This window comes from Pelecanus crispus, chromosome 6, assembly GCF_030463565.1.
Source record: "Pelecanus crispus isolate bPelCri1 chromosome 6, bPelCri1.pri, whole genome shotgun sequence".
Taxonomy (NCBI): domain Eukaryota; kingdom Metazoa; phylum Chordata; class Aves; order Pelecaniformes; family Pelecanidae; genus Pelecanus; species Pelecanus crispus.
The window spans coordinates 66,042,868-66,065,954 of NC_134648.1; the positions used below are offsets into that span (position 1 = coordinate 66,042,868).

The 23,087-nt window shown below is 43.6% G+C and overlaps 1 protein-coding gene across 1 annotated transcript; it reads right to left on the reverse strand.

Annotated features, from left to right (window-relative positions):
* Positions 1-1,187: 1,187 nt before the first annotated feature.
* DHRS7 (dehydrogenase/reductase 7) lies at positions 1,188-21,947 on the reverse strand. The gene is made up of 7 exons (XM_075712510.1): positions 21,821-21,947; positions 16,368-16,520; positions 10,204-10,310; positions 8,951-9,190; positions 3,832-3,954; positions 2,130-2,345; positions 1,188-1,396 (listed from the first exon to the last, which is right to left on the reverse strand). Exons 1-7 carry the CDS (start codon positions 21,945-21,947, stop codon positions 1,361-1,363), a joined length of 1,002 nt encoding a protein of 333 aa, XP_075568625.1. The 3' UTR covers positions 1,188-1,360.
* Positions 21,948-23,087: the final 1,140 nt, after the last annotated feature.

Below are 23,087 nucleotides of genomic sequence, written 5' to 3' on the forward strand. Positions count from 1 at the left end.
GATCAGTCTGGTTTTTTTTTTTTTTTCCCCCTAGACAGTAGTTTCCATCTTTGTTAAATGTCATGTTAAAAACAACACTCTTGGCTTGTTCTTTGCTATGGATGGAAAGTTTCAATAATTTATAAATGAGTTGTTATTCTTTTATTACCACTCAGTGATATAAGTAAGAATTTTTTCTTAACTAACGGGACAGTGTCTGGCCTGAGCGCCATTCAAACATTTCTCAAGGCCTTTGTTAGCAGCAAGAAGGTCGCCAAGCTTGTAAGTACAGCTGCATTACTGCTACAGCTGTACTTCAAGCTAACAGCTGAATCGAGTGTCAGTGGGATGGTAAACGTTTTTAAAAAGTACAGTCCTTGGTTCCTCATGGCTGTTGCTGTCCAGTGCACCACCAGCGCTGCTGAGATTGGCCTCTGCTCTGTAGGGAAAGGCCTGTTCCCGACCAAGCTGGGAACTCTGCTTCTATTTCATGCTTAAGTTGCCTGTAGTGTGACATCTGCCCTCATTCACCTCTGACATGAGCACTGGTGTCTTGGCTGTAAGCAAGCTGCTGTGAAATGGATTTCGCGTTAATCCCGTGCCCCCTCTTGTAGCTACGGGCTGTTCTGCTACAGGAACTTTCCCCTGCTCCTCTCCCCAGGATGCTCTACAGATTTACCACAGGTTCAGAGCAAGGCCAGGTACTGCCTATGCCCAGGCTTACACTTGTACCATCCCCCTCTCCCTTCTCCGCACACGGCCCAGTCCTCAGCCTTTACAAAACAACCAGAAGACCAAGGCCTGGGGATTCTGCCGTGGTGCTGAGAGACCTAAAGATTAAGTACTTCTAAGTATTGTGCCAGAAGTTAAGGGATTTAGCCCTAAATACACATGATGATGCATACTCACATTTTGCTCTCAGTACAGCAACAATGACGTACTATCTTCTCCCAAAGGAACACTTCACAAAGACAGACTATATACATCCTTACCCTTTATACCACAGCCTTCTACCTGTGGCGTTTTTTTTTTGCTCAACATCCATTAGGAATGAAAGTGAGGGAAACAGGATCCTGTGTGTATATAATTTTTTTTTAGCCTGCTCACCAAGTATTTGCCAATGTCATAGCAGCAGGGGAAAAAAAAAAATACTGCCTGGCGTCTTCTGTCTCAATTCTTCTAAGTTTAAAAATTCAGCCTATGGAAGGTATGTTTAGAAAGAGATTTTTATTTAGTCAAGTGTGTATACAGCATGATAGACTTGTCAAGTTACATGATGACAAAGGTACAACAGACAGAAAAAAAGCTTTTGTTTGAAGTCACGCAATATGAAAAAAGTTTCTCAGCTGTGGCACAAGCAGGATTTTGTACTGGTTTGTCCTTACTTCTTCTTTCTTGAGTAAGAGGCATCAGCGTCCTGGAGGGAGAGTACATTAAATAAAGGGAGGAAAACACTGATTCAAGTCCTTCGCCCAGAGTGTTATTTTGCTTGAAACAGCTCATGACAGTGGGCAGTTACAGTGTGGAAGTAGGAAGTTTTAAGTTGGATGTGCCACCTTTATTTTTGCATTTCCCCCTTTTGGAGTACTTCAATTTTTTTTTTTTTTTTTTTGGAACCAAGTTCAACAAGAACACAGTAAGAAAAATACCATCTACCAAGCAGTACTGCACGAACAGAACACTGCACATCTGTCTTCTGGGAAGGGAATGTGAGTGAAGAGCCCTGACAGGCAGTAGTATCACTTAACGTCATTCTGGGAGGTGCTCAGATTACATGTCTGATATAAAAACTAGACACAAGCAAGGGAGAGATTTTCAACAGTCTTAAGTCCAAGCTGCATTAAAAATTTACGCTAGTGACGTATAGCTCAGGTCTGCGTTAATGCAGAGTTCTGAACTTGCAGCCCATGCGATGAAGATGAGAGCGAGACCTTTGGTGCTACAAGAGGTACTGCCTTCCCTGTTCTGTGAGGTGGCTGCCTGCGGTAATCCTAGACTACAAGGCGTGCAGCGATGGAGTCTGGCCTGGCATCAGCTGCTAGGGAACCGAAAAAGGAAACGGATCCAAAATGCAATCCCAACGTTCCCGTGGCTAGAAGAGTCTGTCAGCAGAGTTGAAAAGCAAGCAGAGGAGAGAGGAATAAGCTTACCACTCCGCTCTTGAAGTTCTGTATCCTCCTCTTGCCCATTCTGTTCATCAGCCACCAGGCCCACGTGGGTGCATACTGCCAGAGGTAGCAGACGGCCAGGTAGGGGTGGTCACTGATCCAGGCCTCCTCCAGGTCGTTGGCTGCGCTCACCAGGGTGAGCCGGACGCAGCGGTCGGTTGGCATCTTGTGGGACTGGTCACCGCTGTTCTCTATGGACTGGAGGGGAGAGAGCGCGAGGAGGGATTAGAGCGGGACTTCTGTCTGCGGGAGAGAAAGGGCCGGGCTCTGCGCCACAGACATTCTCCTCCCAGTTTCTACACTGTGCACAAGGGGAACAACCCAGCCAATACAGCGGAGACCGGGGCTGGGGAACCCATCCCTTGCTATCCTAATCCTCTCGTTTTCAGTGTGGGAACACTTACCACCTTCCTTTAGCACACATGCTTAAATAAAGCACCCTTTTAATTAATGCCTCAATTGACGGGTCAAAGAAGGTTAAAAAAATGAATCTCCAAACTCTGCCCTGCTTCAACATGGCTTCTACTTTATTGTGAAACACATCTATCAGAACAAGGTACCCATTCCGCAGCTGAGGGCTCTGAGAAATGGGAAATTCCCTGTTCCCAGCTGCCTACCCCATTACATGCTACAAGTTACTCAGTAATCAAGTTTGCAGATGAGGCCACATTCGCCATTAACTTAAATATTCCTGCCAGCTCTGCTCTGTGGGCAGCTGTCTCAGACAAGAGAAAAGCAACAGGCTTCTTCAGTGGCAGGGGTGCCTTACTTGAAATCTCCTCCACGTGTACCACAGTGAACGTAAGCCACAGCCCTGTGAATTTATATGCATTTCACTCCAGTAATAACAGACTGCTCCTATCAATCTGTTCTTCTATTTCCCAGAGCAAAAGCAATTCTGGTCTAGATTCAGTCTTCCTCCTAGGTCCTTTGCCATGCTGAAATCTAAGGAATTTGTTTTGCAAGCTTTCCAGATTGCTCAAAAAGTGCATCTCTTCTTTCACAGAACTATGAAGTTCTGCAAGCCAAAAAAATTCCTTTCAGAACTTGATTCAACAATGGGAGATTCCCCCCCCCACCACTGGTGGGTTACCCTGAGCTTTAAATCAATTGAATTTAGGAGAGATTACATTTTGATGTATCATAGTAACAATTTTTGCCAGCTACTCTGTTAGACAGCCTTTATTAAAAGCAACTGTGCGGTTGGAAGATTTTGCTTTTTCTCCTTGAACAATCACTAACAGGAAAAAAATGCATGCCTCACATCAGCTGACTCAAGTGGCTTTGCCAACAACAGTGTCAACCGAACGGGGGACATCGTGACTAGGGCAAAGAAAAAGCTACCTGTGCAGAAAGGACGGTACTCTGCTTGCAGAATTGGGTCCAGAAAATCCTGGCCTTTCCCCCAGAAGTGCAACAGGGTGGCTGTGCAGTAAATTTTACTAGACTTGGATTGTATGTGATAGAAAAGAGAAGGCATAACAACTCTCAAACTTTATTTTCATTTGTTATGGACTTGATAGCATAAAGAATTACAAGACTATGCATAGTTCTGTGCCAATCAAAGCATTTCTTGGTAAGAACATGAGGTTAGTGTTTGCTAGAAGGAGAAAAAGAAAACCACAAAAGGATCACTGGGCCTGCAGCAAAAGTTGGAGTTATCACAAGAGAATTGAGTCCTTACCTTTGCAAGATTCTCCGTAAAGACATTTTGTATGATCTTAGACTGTACAGGCCCCGGGCATATGTTGATAATGCTTATCTCAGGGTAGTCAGTCAGCTCCGTCCGAAGAGAATTAAAAAAACCCTAAAAGAAAAGACTATAATGTAGTCTTCCTTTGCTGTATTTCCACATGTAGCAAGATTTAACTGACTACATATTTTCATACTAATTCTATGCCGCAAAGATAACGGTATTCCACTAAAAGCAATTCCTACTACTTTTTTTGACTTTTCACATTCAATGGCTAATTTAAAATTTGATCTGCAATTACAGACATTGATATATAAATCACTGAGGAATCTATCCTTGACTTCTCAAATACACAATAATTTCTCTAAACTACAGCCAGATTCTGCTGTCTGAGGACGAGCCTCACTGTTTTGGTAGCGGAAGTGCCACCAATCATAACAACTGCAGTATCGTGGAAATTATCTTTTGCAGGCGAATTGCTCTTTCTGGTGAGATTAAAGATTTTAAATTGTTTCTATTGAGTAAGTGGCACTGGTTTTATCTAAGAGAAGGAAGAAAACTTTTCAGCATATTAAGTCAAAGGTGCACCCTGATATTTTAGGGGGCAATTCTGCACCACTGAATTCACTGCAGAGTTTGAAATTTGCATCCACATAGATATAAATCTTATTTCAGCTCAGGAACATGCTACCAGTGTATCTAAGTTAAACGATAACTGCAAAAGCTGCAAGTATTTCTTTTCTTCAGGCTAACAGGATACAAGGGTTTTTTTAATCTCTGTAGCAAGTCACATTTAGACAGCAACTATTACGGGGAACATAATCAACTCAGGAAGGTGCTTCCTACCAAAGCTGCTGGTCAAGCACTGCAGAGCTATGATTTAGCAAACACCACATCATGTCTTATCTCTGACCTGGTGAACAGTTCCCTGTATTTATTCTAACACATAATTTTGTGTCACAAGACAGAGTGAGCACAGGCTGATAAAACTTGTCCCACTGTAGTAAAAATTGATAATTTGTACTCCCATCCAGCTTGGGAAAAGGAGGGCTGGCTGACCCAGAGCTCCGAACTAAATTGCAACACAAAGCTAGAAATCAGTCAGATACGTTCCTGTGACGACAGAGAAGTTGTCAACTGGGGCAATCCACTAAAGCTAAGCAATGAGCTGCATGCCAGTGCACACCCATGACCGAGAACATGGGCTCTAACTTCCCATTGCTGGTGACTAATTCCAGCTTATAGACTGCATACAGGCTTTGCAGTTACATTCTGTAAAAAAGCTGACTATGTATTTCTAGTTGTAAGTACCTGCAGGTTCCATAACTAGTATCAGATCTTCACAGCATGTTGTCAAAGCATGGAAACGTGTAACTTCTAGATGAGTAAGTTCTAACATAAAGACACTTATATGCCCAGAAGTCTGCTTCTGAACCCACTGGGAAGGATCTCAGATCTGCCAACCACCCAGCCGTTTTGGATTAAAAACCCGGGCACTCCCCTAGGTTACCTCCTGCCCTGAGAGGAGCCTCCTCCACCCCTGGTGCACACCTTCAGATGTGGCACCAATATGGCTGTGCTTTATCCACTACTCTATGCTAACACTACAGCCCAGATCTGCACTTGCCACACCCACTCTTTCCCCAAAGGGTCCTGAGCCAAATTAGCTCAGAAAAGCCCCTTAACCCCCAAGTTGTGCAGTCCTGTCACAAAAGTTGTGCCGCCAGTCCGGCTGAGGTAAAAATAACAAGTAAAAAGACACTAGACCCCAAAGGGGAGAAGGTGGCAGCGTGTGTCATGAGCATGGCTGCTTGGGTGAGGGGATGATGTGGTACTGCTCCTTGTTCACGCGACTGCTCTCTATCCAACTCATCCAGCAACAACTGCAAGTCCAGGCTCTCCTAGAAATACAGCCTGAACAGCAGCCTATGCTGCCATCTTCCCTCCTTTGGGCAATCGTCAAGTTATTCCATCAACACTGAACTGCATGAGCAGGACTCAGCGAGAGCTCTCCCAGCCCACACTCACTTGTCACTGCCTGGTGATTTGGGGAGGAACAGAACTGACTCCCATTTTGCCTGAAGGAGACAAACTCAAGATGTACTTCCCGGAGTCAAGGAGGTGGAAGGGTGTGTGTCTGGGAAGGCTGTGATAGAAAGGAAGCCAGAAACATTGCTCGGTCACTTGGGACAAAGCACCTACACTAGCTCAAATGCTGGGAGGCTTCTGGGATACAAATTCTACCCAAAAATGGGCACCCGCCCACAGTCCTGAGTAGCCACATGAAGGCACACAACAGCAGTCAGCTCTGTAGGCAACTTCAGACACCTCCCTGCAGAGGGCACTGGCCCTGGCACACTCCACTCTCAGACTGCTGCTTCTCTCCAAGTGTTACAAAGGGAGCCCTGCTGACCTGAGCAAGTTGCACCATATCAAAAGCTGAGCACTGGTCCAGCAAGCTTACATTATTCTCTGAAGATCCTGTCTACACAGTAGCTGATCACAGGGCTGCTGCAGCTTTTTTCAGAGTGCTGTCTGAGTAGCACTGTCAAAGTCAGTCCTATCTCATTAAAGCATCACACAGCCCGTAACATGAAATGCATGTAGCCAGAGATCACAGCAAGCTCCTGTTTCTGCTCTGTGGCCATTCTGCTGTCCCCCTCCATCTCAAGGGGTTTGTGTGCCCCCTCCTCCCCTAGTGCTGCAGTTCCAACTTTCTAGACCATGGAAGAGGTGCAGTCTTCACCAGCAGGAATAGGAATCCTTCACCAATAGGAATTACAACTAGAGGAATGGCACATGATCTCCATGAGCATCACCACACTAGGAGAGAAACTGCATCAGTCAGATGCAGACTCCCATGGACTTGACTCATGCTCTTAAAGCACTCCCAGAACCAAAATAAAGGGTAATTTCATCAGTAGAACGTTGGTATGAAGAATTCCAGTTGGCATGAATCAAAGCGTGATTGTTTCAAGAAAAAAATTTTAATTCTTAGGAGAATTCCTTCCTTCCTTCCTCCTCCAACTGCCATTTAAAAGAAATTAAAAAAAAAAAAAAAACCACCACAGAACAAAAGGAGGGACTTTTTTTAAAAAGGCATAATTATGATTGCAGCATTAACTGTGTCAGCTGGGGTGGACTCCAAGGCATTAAAAAAAAACCCCAAACAAAAACCACAATAGATGAATTCATGTCAGATAGGCTCCCACATTTAATAACTGGTGGCCAACACCCAATCTTCATTTCAAGAAGATCTTAGAATACAGGTTGATACATGCTGGGAAAACATAACAGGAAAACCATCACTTTACGCTTCGTCGTCTTTTTCCCCTACCCTCTTTCTAGCCGTTTCTTCTTGGTCATCATCAGAGATGGGCTACTGGGCTATCTGAAGAGGACTGCCATTCATAGAATCATAGAATAGTTTGGGTTGGAAGGGCCCTTTAAAGGTCAGCTAGTCCAACCCAGACTTCCTTTACCTGAACTGTACTGGTGAAGGTTGGTAATTCAAAAAAGGTTTTCTAGTTTTTCTGGGTTTCATGCCCACACCTAGCCATAACTCCAGACTGGTAAGAGACTCTCAGAGTCTTTTCTAAAACTATATTACAAATCACATGTTTTAACACCTGCAATTAGTATTTGAAGAATTACTGTGAAAGAAACAAGAAAGGAGCTTTGGAGTCTGGCCTGGTTATTGAGCAGAGGTAGAAGCTAACAAAGATCTAAGCAGTTCAGTTAGCTTATTTTTAATTAATCCAGAAATTTTACCAAACTACCTCTTTAAAGCTTCTTTCATGTTCTTGGTCTTAATGTGAGATTCAGAGTTCTGAGAATTTTTAAAGCAACACATGAATTCCTTGTGCTCTGTAACTAATTAGCCATGCTTAGACCAACTACACCACACCCAAAAAGATACTCAACTGAAAGAACGCTTAATAAAGGAGCATAAAGGGAATTCATGCTTCTGCTCATTGCATTCTTCTAATTTAAATTCACTAGACTTAAGCCAGAAGCTGGCCTCTAATGGGCAATTTCATCGCTGCCACTCAAATGAAGAGCACCAGATCTCTACCCATCACTAGCTGAAACTTTTTATTAGCAGAGGCCTGTAAATGTATTCTACATCTTCATTCTTTCAAGTGTCTAGTGGCTTTGCAGTGCCAGCCACTTGTTACATTTTTGTTGTTGTTAGTCAAATTGTCAAAAAGATACTGATCTCATATCTTAAACAAAGTTATTTACCCTGTTTATGTGCTTAAATCCAGCAGGGACTAAGAAGGTGCCAGTTTTTTGAATCATCACCAAGCACAGCTAAGTTTATTTTACTGGGATCAAAATGTACATTAGCAGGAAGTCAAACAGTGGTGAAAGACAAATATGTCTAAATAAATTTACTAGTTAAACAAATGATTCCTCAGTGATACAGGCTCTCTTTTTCCGCACATACTTTTCTGAGCTCTTCTTTCACATTTTTCTACACAAGTGAGACTACTTCCAAGAACTCTTTCCAAGCAATATTGAAAGATAAGTGTTACACAGAAGGTAACTTCCTGAGATACTGTGAGCTGCCAGTTCTTCACACCGCAGCAAGATTCAGAACTGCTGGGAAAATTCCCAGCTAGAGCATGAATTCTCATTTCTCTGAGCAGTCTGCTTTACCACTCACTGTTCTCACTTCACTGTCCTAAAGATTTCCTGTAGTCTTAAAACTCTCACCAGTGACTCTTCCTCCCTAACTGAATTAAGATAAGGACATTAGGGCTTCTATATGCAACAGAATAATCCTCTGATTTAGGTATTCCTTCATCTGAAGGCTGCAGCTAAGGTCTTGTATTTCATGTCGGAATTTAACTATGTAGTGGTTAGGACTAACTAAGATGGCATTTGAATTTTAGTCAGGAAAATAAATCTACACTGGGAGCTGAGATATTTCACATTTCAGAGCAAATTAATCTTAAAGGACTTTCAAAACCTGAGAAAATTACATATGCTGTGTGCAATTTCAGGCGAGACCTGTGTTTTCTGCACAGAATAAAGTCCTCTGAGTAGTAACTGATGCTGGTCTATTACAAAACAAGACTTAATTAATCTCAGAAATTTAACTTACCTGCAGAGCATGCTTGCTGGCACAGTACCCAGAGGCAAGAGGAGCTCCCATGATACCCATCACACTGCTCACAGTAACTATCTTTCCTTTTTTCCTTTGGATCATGTGATTCAGGACATGTTTTGTTAAAGAGATTGTACCTAGGTAGTTGAGTTCCATTATGGCACTGTAGACATCCAGGTTTGTATCCACAAACAGAGAGCGCTGGGAACGTCCACCATTGTTGACCAAAACATCAATCTCGGGAAAGATACAATGATAAATTAAGATAACACATTTCCTTTAACATTTGCACCTCCTCAGGCAATTGTTAACTGACTATTCTCTTCCCTGTAGTGTCATCTCTGCCATACACAAGCAAGATGTATCAGCTGCTGAAGAAGTTTCAGCAGTTGCTCTCCCCCACTAGCCTTCCCCTTTGAACTGAAAGCTGGCTAATGTTGAGCCAAGTCAACAAAGCAGGAATACAGTGTTTGATGCCAAACAAGGCTGACTCCTAGTACAGGAACGCCGGCAGCTGGAAAGTTGTTTTCCACACAACATTTTTTTAACCCTACTGCACTGTAGCAAATAACACCTAACACTCAGTTCCTGCAAGGCGACCTCTGAAAATACGTTTTGTGCAAAACCAGACGCCAACTAGAGTAAAGAACAGAAGAAACAAAACTGTTACCAATAATTTCACTGTGAAACCAAAATATCAATGGACTTACAGGCCCAGCTTGAAGCTTTGCACGTTGTACTTAATGTTAGTTACACCTGACTGCTATTTTGTTAACTCCATACTCTGGACTAGAAATCTAGAAAACTACGCACAGAACAAGGAAAAAAATTGTGCCTGGTGTCCAGTTTTGTCCTATATGGCTCTGAACCCAGATTACATGCATTACTGAAACTATGAAATAAAGGTTCTGACTTTCATACACAATTTTAAGACCAAAGTATACAGCTGAGGATTGTTCCAGTTGGTTCAGAAATTCAGTGACATCAAGCACATGAATTTTTAGTTCCTGGTAATGACCAGTGATTATTCGTTCATTGCTGTACCTCTGTAAAGCCTGCTGAAACCCAGAAGCAAGCAACAGAAGGGATGAAAATTCAGGTACTTTTCGGCAAGTTTAATACTGAAATTTAAGAAAGGTGTGGGCACTGGTGAATTTACTATAAAACAGAATAAAAGTGAAATACAAACATAAATGCAGGGATAGGAGATAGAGAAGAAAAAGAAGTTTAACCCCAGAAGCACACCTTACCTTGCCAAAATGCTTAAGAACACTGTTGGTTGCAGCTTCATGAGAGCTTCTATCAGTCAAGTCAAGACGCAGGACAAGGATATCCTCTTTACTCAAGCTGCTGATCTCTAAAAACAACCATAAAAAGAATGGGAACCAATAAGATTTCTGCCATAACAATCATGGGAAATGTAATCTGCTTTTAAACACCAATTTTTCACTAAAAAGACACCAAGAAACCATAAGAAAGTTGGATATAAAATGCTTGTTTTCATTTTGATCTCCACATAGAATTCATTTCTAATCTGTTCCTACCAGCTCTGTCTTTTCTCATCATGATGTTTTTGCTTGTGAAAAGCTTGACTTTATTAAATAGGCTTGTGTAGCACAATACAGACAATTCAAGACTCCAAATAAATTGCAATAGTTGGGATTAACATGCAACAGGATTATTTGATACTGAAATTTTTCACTGAGCCATTCAGAAGCACAGCATATTGACAACACTGACACTTTGCCTGTATGTTAACTGCTCAAGTATGTTTATTCCTGACAATAGGACTACTACAATTTAGACCCAAAACACAGCATATATACATGTAGCTACGAGGCAAAGTCTAGAGAAGCTAGACTATTAGAAGATTACTGTAGGAGGTAGGAGAAGGTTTTTGTTTAACTACAGCTTTTAATATATCCATCTCCTGAAATAAAAGTCAGCTGTCATCCAGCTCGAGCTTTCATGTTGACTGTCTACCACTGCCTCTTCAGAACAACTGACTTTTTCCACAGAAAGTATTTCTTGAGCAGTGTGATTTGTTACCCTGGGATTTTGGGGCAGATGACTCACAAAAATAAAATCTTCAATGTTAATCTTTTCAGGACTTTTTTAAACTACATTTAACTTTTTTTTTTTACTTTATTTATACTAGCTTGATAGCGCTATTTTTGTTTCTAAATTGATTCCTAGCCACAATTAAGTGTACCTGCTCCCCTTTAAGCAGCTGCCCTCTTTAGAGAGCCTAAGGCTTTGATTTTTTTTTAATTACTACTTCTTGCATATACAGGTAAGGCTGAACTTTGTCTTTACAGTGATGTACAGATAAGGAGGTTACTTAAATCCATAAGTTGCCTCTGTTCAAAGGTCACTAGTATTTAGACTACTGGTTATAATAAACCCATCTGTCTGGTTTAAAGCTACCAGTATTTCCATTTATTGCACCCTCCAACCCCTCCATGTGTATCTTCCCCTCCATTTCTTCCAGGAAGATAGCAGTCAAATCCATGTTGTTTAAACTACCCTCCCAGAGACACACTCTACCCCGTGCTCCCTCAAGCAGATTTGCACAGTTGAAGCCTACTGGGATGTGGAGTTTTTCTGTCATGGATTAACAAGACTGCACGGTCAACCCAGCCAAGAAAGCTACACAGGGGAAAAGAAAGAAACAGAGGAAAGACACAGACTGCTGATAAGGAAGGAAGTGCTCTTTTATATGATGTAAGAAACTTTTGACTTCAGGAAATATCAAACCAGAGGCCCAGTTCTTGTTTTGGTGCAATCAGTAGTCCAGTCTGATTTCTACCCCCGAAAACACTCAGACCATACATCTCTGTCAGCCTCCTTACTTCTTCTCTAGGGTGAGGAATCCTTGTCTAGCCACTCCTCGGACAGCTTTCATAAAACTTCCAATATTCTTTTTACCCATTTTCTAAACAACTCCTGCCATCCACCCATCCCATTGTTCTTCTGGCAGATGACTAGAACTGTGCGCAGTGTTGAAGGCATGTACATGTCCCAGTTTATACACTGTCGGAATGATGTTTCCATTCCTTTTACTAGTAACCCCTAATATTCCACTCCCTTTTTTTTTGCCTGCTACCGAACTGATGTTTTTAAGGGAACAGTTATGATAACCCAGAAAAACACCTGCTCCCATGTGGGCAACCTTAGAGTTCAACGTTTTGCACAACTGCTAACATACATTAGTTAATATCTTTCAGGAAGTGTCTCCAGCTGCAAAGTGAATTAATTGCATGTGGCCAACAGCATTCATTCGGATGCAACATATCTGAAACTGAGCACTCAAAGCTCAGTCTACCCAGCACAAAGGCCACTTTCACACAGCTGTGTGTATTTTCTAGAGGTCTTTCTGGAAGTCTCCTTACATAGCAGCTTTACACTACATGGCTTCTCATCAGGATCAAACTGCCCAACCACCAAGCAGCAGGTCTTCTGACTGACATTTTCCTATCAAGCAATCATGGGCTGCCTCTTCCCTGTTGATAGTTCATTAAGGTCTAGTTACTTTTTAACTAAAACATGGTTATAATCACCCAAAGCCAACTTGTTTTTTGAAAGAAAGCTGCATAAATAATGCTGTTAGAATAGTATCTTGTTACATCAAGTGTACACCTCCTTCCCCTAGGATTTCAGATCAACAACTCTTTTCAATACATGTTAATCCAAGATAGCAGTTTCTCATAACACAATAAATGCTATTACTCAGCATAGACCCTTTACTTCCCAGCTTTTCAGCACTTCCTCTTTTATTTCTATCTTGTATAATGCCCTGTAGCAGAACATGTGCTTTTAGCAGAGGCTGAACAACATGACTTCTTGAGATCCATTCCAACCTCAATTATTGTATAATTCTATAATTTATACATTGTCATTCATTTGGCCTATCTATATTTAAATCATATTTGAGCTTTGTCAAACCAAGAAACACCCCCCCCATGTACTTTTTTTTTTTTTCCTTCTTCTTTTGAAGCCTTTTGAGAGAAAACAGCCTCCAAAATTACTGGTGAAATTCAACTCATGTTCCAGAGAGTGGTTGGGGGAAATACCGACGCCACTTCCAGGAACCATGATAAAAAACAAGTTGTTTTCTCTCCCTCTTGAAGAGAAGTGTTGAGTTGGCATATGCATGACTCAACAGGTATTACCATAGCTTCTATGGTACTTTCCTTCTCTCTGTCCTTCAGCTTTTAAGCAGTGCAGAACGCATAAACACGTATCATAGGGTGGTGTCTCTTAATTTTGAACAAGATAAATGTGCTTGCTTCTGACATTAATATGAAAATTATCCAGGTAAGTCGCTGCTGTGTATAGCATCTACAGCTGGCATGTTAAAGCCTATTAGCTCCAATTATGTCACGGAATTCAGCCAAATTCAAGTTGATGTTACACATTGCAGCTCAATCTGAATCCATCCCATGCTACCCGAACCTTACAGAATACTCTTGAACTGAATTGCAAAAAGAAAACATGCAAGTGGAAGCAGGGGCAAGCCACCCAGGAAGCATGCAGACCCACTGCCCAAGCATGCAGGGATGGATTCAGGAAGATCAACACTCAGATGGAGTTGAAACTGGTAAGGAACGTGGAAGGCAACAAGGGTTTCATAGGTACAGCACCAACAAGAGGAAGACCAAAGACCAAAGACAAAGTGAGCACGCTGCTGAATAGGGATGGTGATGAAGTGACAAAGGGCACAGAAAAACATGAGGTACTCATTGCCTTCTTTGCCTTAGTCTTCACTGGCAAGATCTTCTCTCAGGTCTCCCACACTCCTGAGGCTAGACTCTGGGGGAAAGAAATACTACCAACGTCAGAGGAAGACCAAGTTTGGGACAAACTGCACATATAAGCGGAGCAATATATACATCCAAGATTTACAAGAGCTGACCAATGTCACTCATCTTTGGAAGGTACTTGGTAAGTGGAGTAGCTCCCCAGTGATTGGGGACAAAGCCTAACCTCAGTCCTTAGGAAAATTATGTGGCAATTCCTCCCAAAAGCAATTTCCAAGTACATGAAGGACAAGAAGGTGACTGAGAACAGCCAGCATAGAGTTAGCATGGACATACACTGTCTGACCAACTTAACTGCTTTTTGCAATGAGACAACTGGCTCTGTGGACACAGGGAGAGCAGTGGATGTTGTTTAACTTGATTATATAGCTTTCTATGTTATCTTCAATAGCATCCTTGAAGTTATATTGAGGAAATATGAGGGGTCTAGACAAGTGGATTACAGTGCAAGTGAAAGAGGCTGGATCACCAGGCCCAAAGAATAGCAACCAGCCATTCAAAGTCTAACTGGTGGCCAGTTATAAGTGGTATCCCTCCATGATCAGTATCTTTTAATATCTTCATTAATGACTCAGATGAAAACACAGGTTTTCAGCAAATTTTCAATTAACATCAGGTTCAAAGGAACAGTTGCTATGCTGGAGAGGAGGACTGCCATTTAGAGGCATCTTAACAAGCTGTAAAAACAGTCTGACAAACCTCATTAAGCTCAAAGTCAAATCCAAAAATTCACACCTGGGACAGAATAATGTCATGCAGTACTGCCAGCCAACATCCAAATACCAGCTCTCCAAACAAGACCTGAGGTCCTGATGGAAGGACAACAGCAAGTTGAGCATAAGTCAGCAATGAGCTCTATCAATTACAAACACCAGTGGGCTGCACTAGCAAGAGCAGACTGAGGGAAGTGACTTTTGAGTGCCTGCACTTGAAAACTACATCTAGAGTACCATGTCCAATTTTGGACCTCCCTAGTTCAAGACAAATACTGATAAACTGGAGATAGTGTAGCATAGGGCCACTAAGATGGTTAGGAGGTCTAGCCCACATGATAATCAAGGAAAGGGGTGGAAAGCTGGGTTTATATAGCCTTGAGAAAAGAAGGATAAGAGGGGAAGGGGGCCCAATTACTATCTTCCACTACTTAAAGGCTGGCTATAGAAAATATGAAATAACTATGTTCCTAAAGAGTTTCCAACATTCCTATTAATCTGACCTATAAAGTTCAGTAGTGTATATCTGCAAAACACATGGCTACATAAGACTTAAAGCTAGTATATACCACAGCTAAGACATTCACAGGGTTACTTCAAGTTGGCAAAGGCAGAAATTATCTTACATAAATCTGTACTCTTGGTTCACATCAATTGAAATAATCTTTCTGAATATTCCTTAGCACATTGCACTCTTAAACAAGTGTTGCCTGAAAATGGATATCCAGGATTACGTCTCCTGCCTATCTAGTGTTATCAGTTTTGCAATGACAACAAATGGCTACAGACGCAAATGTAGTTGCATACTTTTACTGACCACTAAACATTGCATCACATAGCACTGGAATTTTGCCATGACTACCACTTACCCACACTGTCATCTTATGTCCCTTGCTTCCTTTTGAAGATATCTATTTAAGTGACTGCTTTTTTGAAGCATCAGGGAATAGAAATAAGGAGTTGTGCATTTTTGAAGCTCCTTGACAGATTTTTTCATAGTAGCCTACTGCAACATTTAGATTTCTAGAAATATTTACGTGCTAACCCAAGCCAAATGTTTCATTATTCACCAGCACTCATTCCAAGTTAACTGTGGACATTCTGTCAACATTACCAGGAATGAACTGTCAGTGTCATAATACACTCAGTATAAAATACTGTGTAGTGAGCTACAGAGGATATACAGTTTGAAAAAGGCATATTGTTAATGATATTCAAAACTTCTATTTATCAACATGAATTAACTGTCTATCCCATTTGCTGCCAAGCCAGAAAACAGGAGGGAAAAAGAGAAACAGGAGGAATGAAGCCAGACTACTGACTTAGTGGGCATATGAAAGATAACTGGAATAGTTATAAACATTCCGCTTCACGTTTGTTCCTCTTCATCTACAGGAGATCCTCTTTCTTGCACTTGCTCAGAACAACTTTTTCTGAACGTTTCTATTCATTCCTTTTCTAAAGAGGAAAGTCAGTTGTCAGTCTGCCTATAACATGCACAAACCTAAAAGAAGACGACTTCCTAGTAGCAGCTACATAGTTTGGTTCTTAATAGGATGATACCCCTCAGATTGTTTCCTCCATTCCCCACAGTATTTATTCCTTTTTCTTGATCTAGTATCTTACAAGACCACTTGCAATTGATAATGAGATTTTTAGGTAACATTGGCTTATGAAGGAATTCATAATGCAAGTCTGTACAAAGGCTCCTCACTCATGAAAAGAAAATACCAGCTTCAAACATACAGTGAAGCTACGTATACGTATAAAGTTTACTTTCATCATGAAATTTATTCCTGTGATCTGTGGGCTAGTATTTCTGTGGCAACTCCATCACAGCAAGAGTGGCACTGCTCACATGAAGTAGCAAGTTATACTTACGAAGGCATTTTTTTTTCACTCTTTCCAGCTCATCCTCTCTTCTTGCTGAGATGGCAAGCAAGGCTCCTATCTTTGATAGCTGATAAGCCAATTCTTCTCCAATACCACTTGAAGCTCCTGTCACCCAGATAACCTTGCCACGCAGCTCATTTTCTATCAAAAGAATCAAGACAGTAGTTCACATATTGGGAATGCATTTAAGTCGCTACAGGAGTATAATTTGATACTGTTTTTAAGAAATATGTTCAATTGTTTTGGCTATTACAAAATCCCCACTTCTTTATTTTTTGGTCACATGCAGTTGTGAAATCATTCATAGCTGTTCTGTTGCCACTTGAACTTTGTTCCAAGGCTAATCTGAATAAACACTGGTTATCTGCCTGAAGAAATTCGATTGCATTTCTGCAAGCCATCCACACACAGCGTTTCCATTAACCTCATCAAAAAGGGCTTCAGAGTAAAAGGGAAAAGAGAATTCTTGGAAATGACAGGAAACAGTTACTGTATTGCAAATCCAAACAAAAGCCTAACCAAACCCTTCCCAATAATGTTCTACCTCAAAAATGCTCCTAAGTAATGGTCAACAGAAGAGAATTCTCTGAACAAAGACTGCTAAATCATAACAAACCAAATGGGTGTTCATCTACTCTGTTTTGTATCTGATGCAGATTAATTCCTGCACTGGCTGGAGTACAGTACACAGAGTTCCCAAGGTGTAAGGTTATACGTGAATATCCCATTACTCATAGTTCCTTCCCAGGCATGCTTTTTTAACCTGTAGTAAAAATAATAACATCTTACTCCTTTTACTCCTCTGTTTATATGCTTGTTCCCCCTTGTTTGCAGTCATCCCCACTCCATGATACACCTGCGTACTGGGAAAAGGCTTAGCTTTCCAGACATATATCCAAAATCATCAAATACAACACATGGATGAAAATCACCCATTTAATTCTCAAATATGATTTAAGGATGAATGATCACTAATATCAGAACACTTTCCAGAATGTATCATTGCCTAACACTTGTATGTGTTCAAGATCAGTCTTGGTGAAAATCTGACTCAAGTACTCAGAGCACTGCTGACAGGAGCTCTTCCTTCTACTTCTCAAGCTTGTACAGAACAGTATTCCAACAATGTCTAGCCAGCCAAGAAAGATTTCATGGTATAATTCAAACAGCACAGCCAAATGCTGCTCCTGAGACTTAAAGCCAATTCTGTTCTGAAAAAGGCCTGAATAGCATTTTTCAGCTCGCTGAACTTACCCACTTGTTTAATTTAGCAAAAGTACTGCTTTTTCACTGCAGCCAGTGGCTGGGACTGCTTTTACTTCCTGCTTACTTCAGAGATCAGTTCCTGGTTCTCTCTACACCACACTGTGTTTCAAATTGTACTTTCAGAGTCTTAATGACCTAAATCCCATGAAGAGATCAGTACCAAAACCTTCCACCCTTCTGACAAGAGCAGAGAGGGCTCAGGACTGACTATCAGAGCTCAGCTTGAGTCTGTGGGACTGGTAATGAGTATTATTTGGTTTTTTTTTAAGCTGACTATTTTATTCAAAGAAAAATCTCGCCTAAACCCAAGCTTTGGTGGGTTTGGGTTGTTTGGGGTTTTTTGTTTGCTTTCAAAACCAAAAACAACAGCAACACCACCACTTTCCAAAGCAGAAAGTTATTCTAAGGTTATGAACTTGGGAGGTAGAAAGCGGTGTTGCTGAAGTTATAGAAATAACCACTGTTTTAATCATTATACCAAATGGCTGCCGACTGTAAAGCTTATTCACACTCTTCTCCTACAGTTTTATTCCAATGTTACCAAATCATTGAATTAACCATAAGAAACATGGGAGTTCATCTCCCCTATTACATTTTTTTGGCAGAAAACCTGTGTAGACAAGCACTACATGAACAAAATAACACATGGACATACTTTCAACCCTGCTTACCACACTCATCTCCTCTTGCTACTGAAAACAAATCTGCTTCCGCCTACCACTTCGTTTCCCTGTTCCCAACCTGTCTTGGGCAGCTTCACCTCAGTTATTCAGGATCTTTTTCTGCGGACAGAATAATTAGTTGAGATAAGGAAAGTTTTCCACTGATTTCCTCAGTGCTGATAGTTAACCAAGCACTGAGCTACTGGGAGTTAACATAATGGAAAACCTGGCTCAAATGCTGTTGTAGAACAAGTATCAAACCACCAGCTTCCTCTAGAATAAGTGTCCTGTTGTTACTGGAAATAAGTTTAAAAATTAACCATGCCAAATCAAAAAACCAAAAGCAGATTATACCATTACTAACCATTAACAACTGTGTTACAAGGCATAACAAATGAGAGGTTGAACAGGGTAGTACTGCAAGTAATCTAAGAAGTGCTTTGTAGCTCTGTTATTTTTTTTTTTTCCCCCCTGTCGTGGTTTAGCCCCAGCCAGCAACTAAGCACCACGTGGCCGCTCGCTCACTCCCCCTGCCCCAATGGGATGGGGGAGAGAATCGGAGGAGTAAGAGTGAGAAACACTCCTGGGTTGAGATAAGAACAGTTTAATAATTGAAATAAAGTAAAATAGTAATGATAATAACAATACAATAATGATAATAATAATATACAAAGCAAGTGATGCACAATGCAACTGCTCACCACCTGCTAACTGATACCCAGACAGTTCCCGAGCAGCGATCGCTGCTCCCCGGCCAACCCCCCCCCAGTTTCTATACTGGGCATGACACCATACGGTATGGAATAGCCCTTTGGGCAGTTTGGATCAACTATTCTGGCTGCGCCCCCTCCCAGTTTCTTGTGCCCCGGCAGAGCATGGGAAGCTGAAAAGTCCTTGACTAGCATAAGCAGTACTTAGCAACAACTAAAAACATCAGTGTGTTATCAACATTCTTCTCCTACTAAATTCAAAACACAGCACTGTGCCTGCTACTAGGAAGAAAATTAACTCTATCCCAGCCGAAAACGGGACATCCCCCAACATTTTATACCTCCTTTAACACAAGGTTGCAATGTCATTTCATTCGTGAAAAAAATTTAGGGTGGGGAGGTTTAAAGCTGAACATCCTGTGAATTCTCCCTGTAGAATTGAATCATTGAAATGGAACCAGTCTTACCTATATTAAGGCCTTTCCTCATAATTATAGTTTACAGCACAAGAGAAAGAAACATATGAGATCAGCCTGCTTTCTGGTAAGTATTTTTATCTCCAAAAATCTTCAACATCCATTATAATGTTGCAGAAGCAATAACACAATATAATGAATGCAAGACCTAATAACAGCTTTAAATAAAAATCAAGTTTTTTTTCCATGGGATCCACACATTACTTCCCTAGGCACACTATGTTATGTGCGCAATATGGGAAGGAGGAAGAGAAAAGGGGGAACATATTTAAAGAAACATCTTTTCTAGTGTTTGTCCCTTCTGTTTTCCTACCTGAACAGTTAGGATCAGCACTGTGGCACCACCAGCCCACATGTAGGTGGCTGAGCTATCAGCAGGATGCCACTTAAATGCTACCATTTCAGCTATGTATTTTAGTTAATTACAAGCACTGAGGCTGGGGCAGGGGGAGGCAGGGTGGACACACGACGGGGGATGGACACAAAACACGGCTCACCTCTCTGCAGAGCAAAGGAGCTTATGTTGACAAAATTCTGCCTGATTCTTCTTACGTGTTGAAACAACTACAGCAGAAAATGACTACGTCGCTCTTTATGTGCGAGCTTTTAGAGCCGAGTTAAAAGGTTTCCAAAGGTTTCCAGGCTTCCAATAAGACTGAAGGCTACATTCAAACGCTATGTCTACCTGAGAGCTCCTACCTCTTGATGTGCATTGCACATAGATCCCTCAGGACAAAGCTTCAATTCTGTTGGTATTAGTCAAGATTTATCTTGTTTCTCTGCCCTGAGTCCCTCTGTGATCTTTGTGAAGTCCACACATGAAGCTTTTTTGTAGTTTCCTTATAGTAAGAGAACTACCTGGTGGAGTTACTATAAAACTTTGGGCTGCATATCCAAAGAGTTCCAGAAGGTTGCTCACACAGATTTAAATTTAGTATTTCTTAGAGCGTTATTACTTGCGCATCCTTTTCCGTCCTCTTCTCCATTATATGGACTAGCACTTTTGCAGTAATCTTCTAGTGAAAGCAGAAGACAGATGTTTCAACAAGTTTGTCCTATGCTTCTCTCAAGTTCTTCTTAACGCCGACCTTCACCCGTGCCACCACCACCTACCAAATCATGGTCTCACGCTCAAACCCTTACTCCACCATTCCCCCCAGTCACGCGTTCCTGATCCACCCTCATTCAATGCGGTTCTGTCTTCCTCCCTCAGTCCAACATCCAGCTCCATTTCCCACATGGGACAGGCTTATAGCATCTTGTCCCATCTTCTTTCACATCAGCTTCTTCCCCTGTCTGGTCAGATGCAAGAAGAGCTCCCCGCTTTCACCACAGCCACCTGTACCCAGCACAGCTCATAGCGGCCCCAAGTCACCACCGCTGGCTAAGCTCAGGGGGGATATCCAGAGATTTGTGGCTTTTCTGATCAGAAGTCTCTATTAAGCAAATAAAACGTATGATTTTTAAAGATCTTTGTCCAGAAGTAGACAGAATTACCGTCAAATTAGAAAAAACAACATGCGCAAGAGTTCAAAATCCCTGCCAGACAGCATTTTAGTGAACCTTTGTACCCACAGGTGTCAAAAGCAGCACCTTACAGAAAAGTGGTGTAAAGCCACAGACAGCAATTGGGTGTTCCTTTCAGGGCACAATTCTCAGAAGAGAAAACCGATTTAACCCAAACATTAATATCCATGTGTACTATGCTGTAAACACTTTCAGCACTACTGTGACACTGAAATCTGCTCGAAGACGTAAGAACAAACCGGAACAGAAGCTGGACAGACCACGGGGCAGCTCATCCCGGCCACACGCGCCAGGCACCCCCTCTTCCTGGCAGCCCCCCTCGACGCCCCCCGAGCCCCAGGCCCTCGGCTACTCCGCGTGCCGATGCCAGCACCGCACATCTGCCCAGAAACAGCGCAAAACAACTGGTTTTGGGCCAAACGAGCCAGCCCTCGCCCCAGGGCTGCTGGAGCACAGCGCTGCTGCGAAGTCGCTTTTAGACAGCTCCGCTACTGGCACGAAGGGCACCGCGCCCTGTTGGATACGGGCAGGAAAATTATACTTTCGGGGTTATTTTTATTTATCTTCAGACAAGCCCACGGGGCGGCTGCCGAGGGCTGGGTCCGCCGAGCAGAGGCGAGTTCAGCCCTGCCGCTGGGGCCCCCTCTCCTCCCCGCACGCCGCCATGCCCCGCACCCCTCACGCAGCGCCCCAAACCCGCCCCAGCGGCACCCACACCGCGCCCCACCCCGGACCCCCGCCACCCTCCCGGCGGGCGGCGGCGGCTGCTGCTGCTGGCGGGGAGGGGGGAGCGGCTTTACCTGGCTTCTTCCCCCGCCACTCGGCCCACAGCAGCGTGAGGTCGCCGTCGGCCCGCAGCCACCAGAGCAGCAGCGCCAGGAGGGCGCCGCCCGCCAGCGCCAGGCAGAGCGCGCAGCCCCACGCCATGGCCGCCGCCGCCCGCGCCGCCGCCGCGCCCTTATCAGCGCCGCGGCGCGGCGGGAGCCGCCCCCGCTGCCCGCAGCCAGCGCCGGCCCCGGCCCCGGCCCCGGCCCCGGCCCCGGCCCGCCCCCCGCCACCCCGCGCTGCCTCGCCGCCGGTTCGCTGCCCGCGCTGCGGGAGCCCGGTCCGCACGCTGAGTCGAGATAGCGGCTCTGCTTCGTTTCTGTGCAGAGATGGGTGCTAGGCGCTAATTAAATAACTCTGCTAAAAGCTAGCACGCCCTTGCAATAATATTTTAACGTATTTACGCTTACGCTGCCGTATATCGCTCCTTTATACTAGCATATTGTACCGTCATTGGTTCTTGGTCTCTTCGCCTTGCTGTAAAGACACCATATTCCATAATTTCACCGCGCAGGCCCAGTGGCTAAGGGTCTTCATGTGGAGGCGGGAATATTTTGGCAAAGAGGTGCGTTTTTTCCACACAAAGGAGCATAGTTCATTTGACGTTCTTACACCCTTAGTTCACACCAAATCCCCATGCTCTGCTGTCCAAGTATTTCTTTGTGAGTGAGAAATTTCTGCTTTCTCTTAACATTTTGTCCTCGGGTATATCTCCACTAGCTGACCTCGACATTACGTTAGCTGGGACGCGGGCAGCCCCGCTGCGCCACGCAGCGCTCCCGCCGCCGCCGCGGTCTGCCCTGTGCCCACCGGCCCCGGGTGGGTAACGCAGCCCCGGGGCTGGCGGGCAACGCGGCCCCACGGCTGGTGGGTAACGTGGCCCCGGGTGGGTAACGCGGCCCCACGGCTGGTGGGTAACGCAGCCCTGGGTGGGTAACGCGGCCCCATGGCTGGCGGGCAACGCGGCCCTGGGTGGGTAACACGGCCCGGGGTGGGTAACGTGGCCCTGGGGCTGGTGGGTAACGTGGCCCCACGGCTGGTGGGTAACGCGGCCCCGGGTGGGTAACGCGGCCCCACGGCTGGCGGGCAATGCGGCCCCGGGTGGGTAACGCGGCCCCGGGGCTGGCGGGCAACGCGGCCCTGGGTGGGTAACGCGGCCCTCGGTGGGTAACGTGGCCCTGCGGCTGGTGGGTAACGTGGCCCTGCAGCTGGTGGGTAACGTGGCCCCAGGGCTGGCGGGCA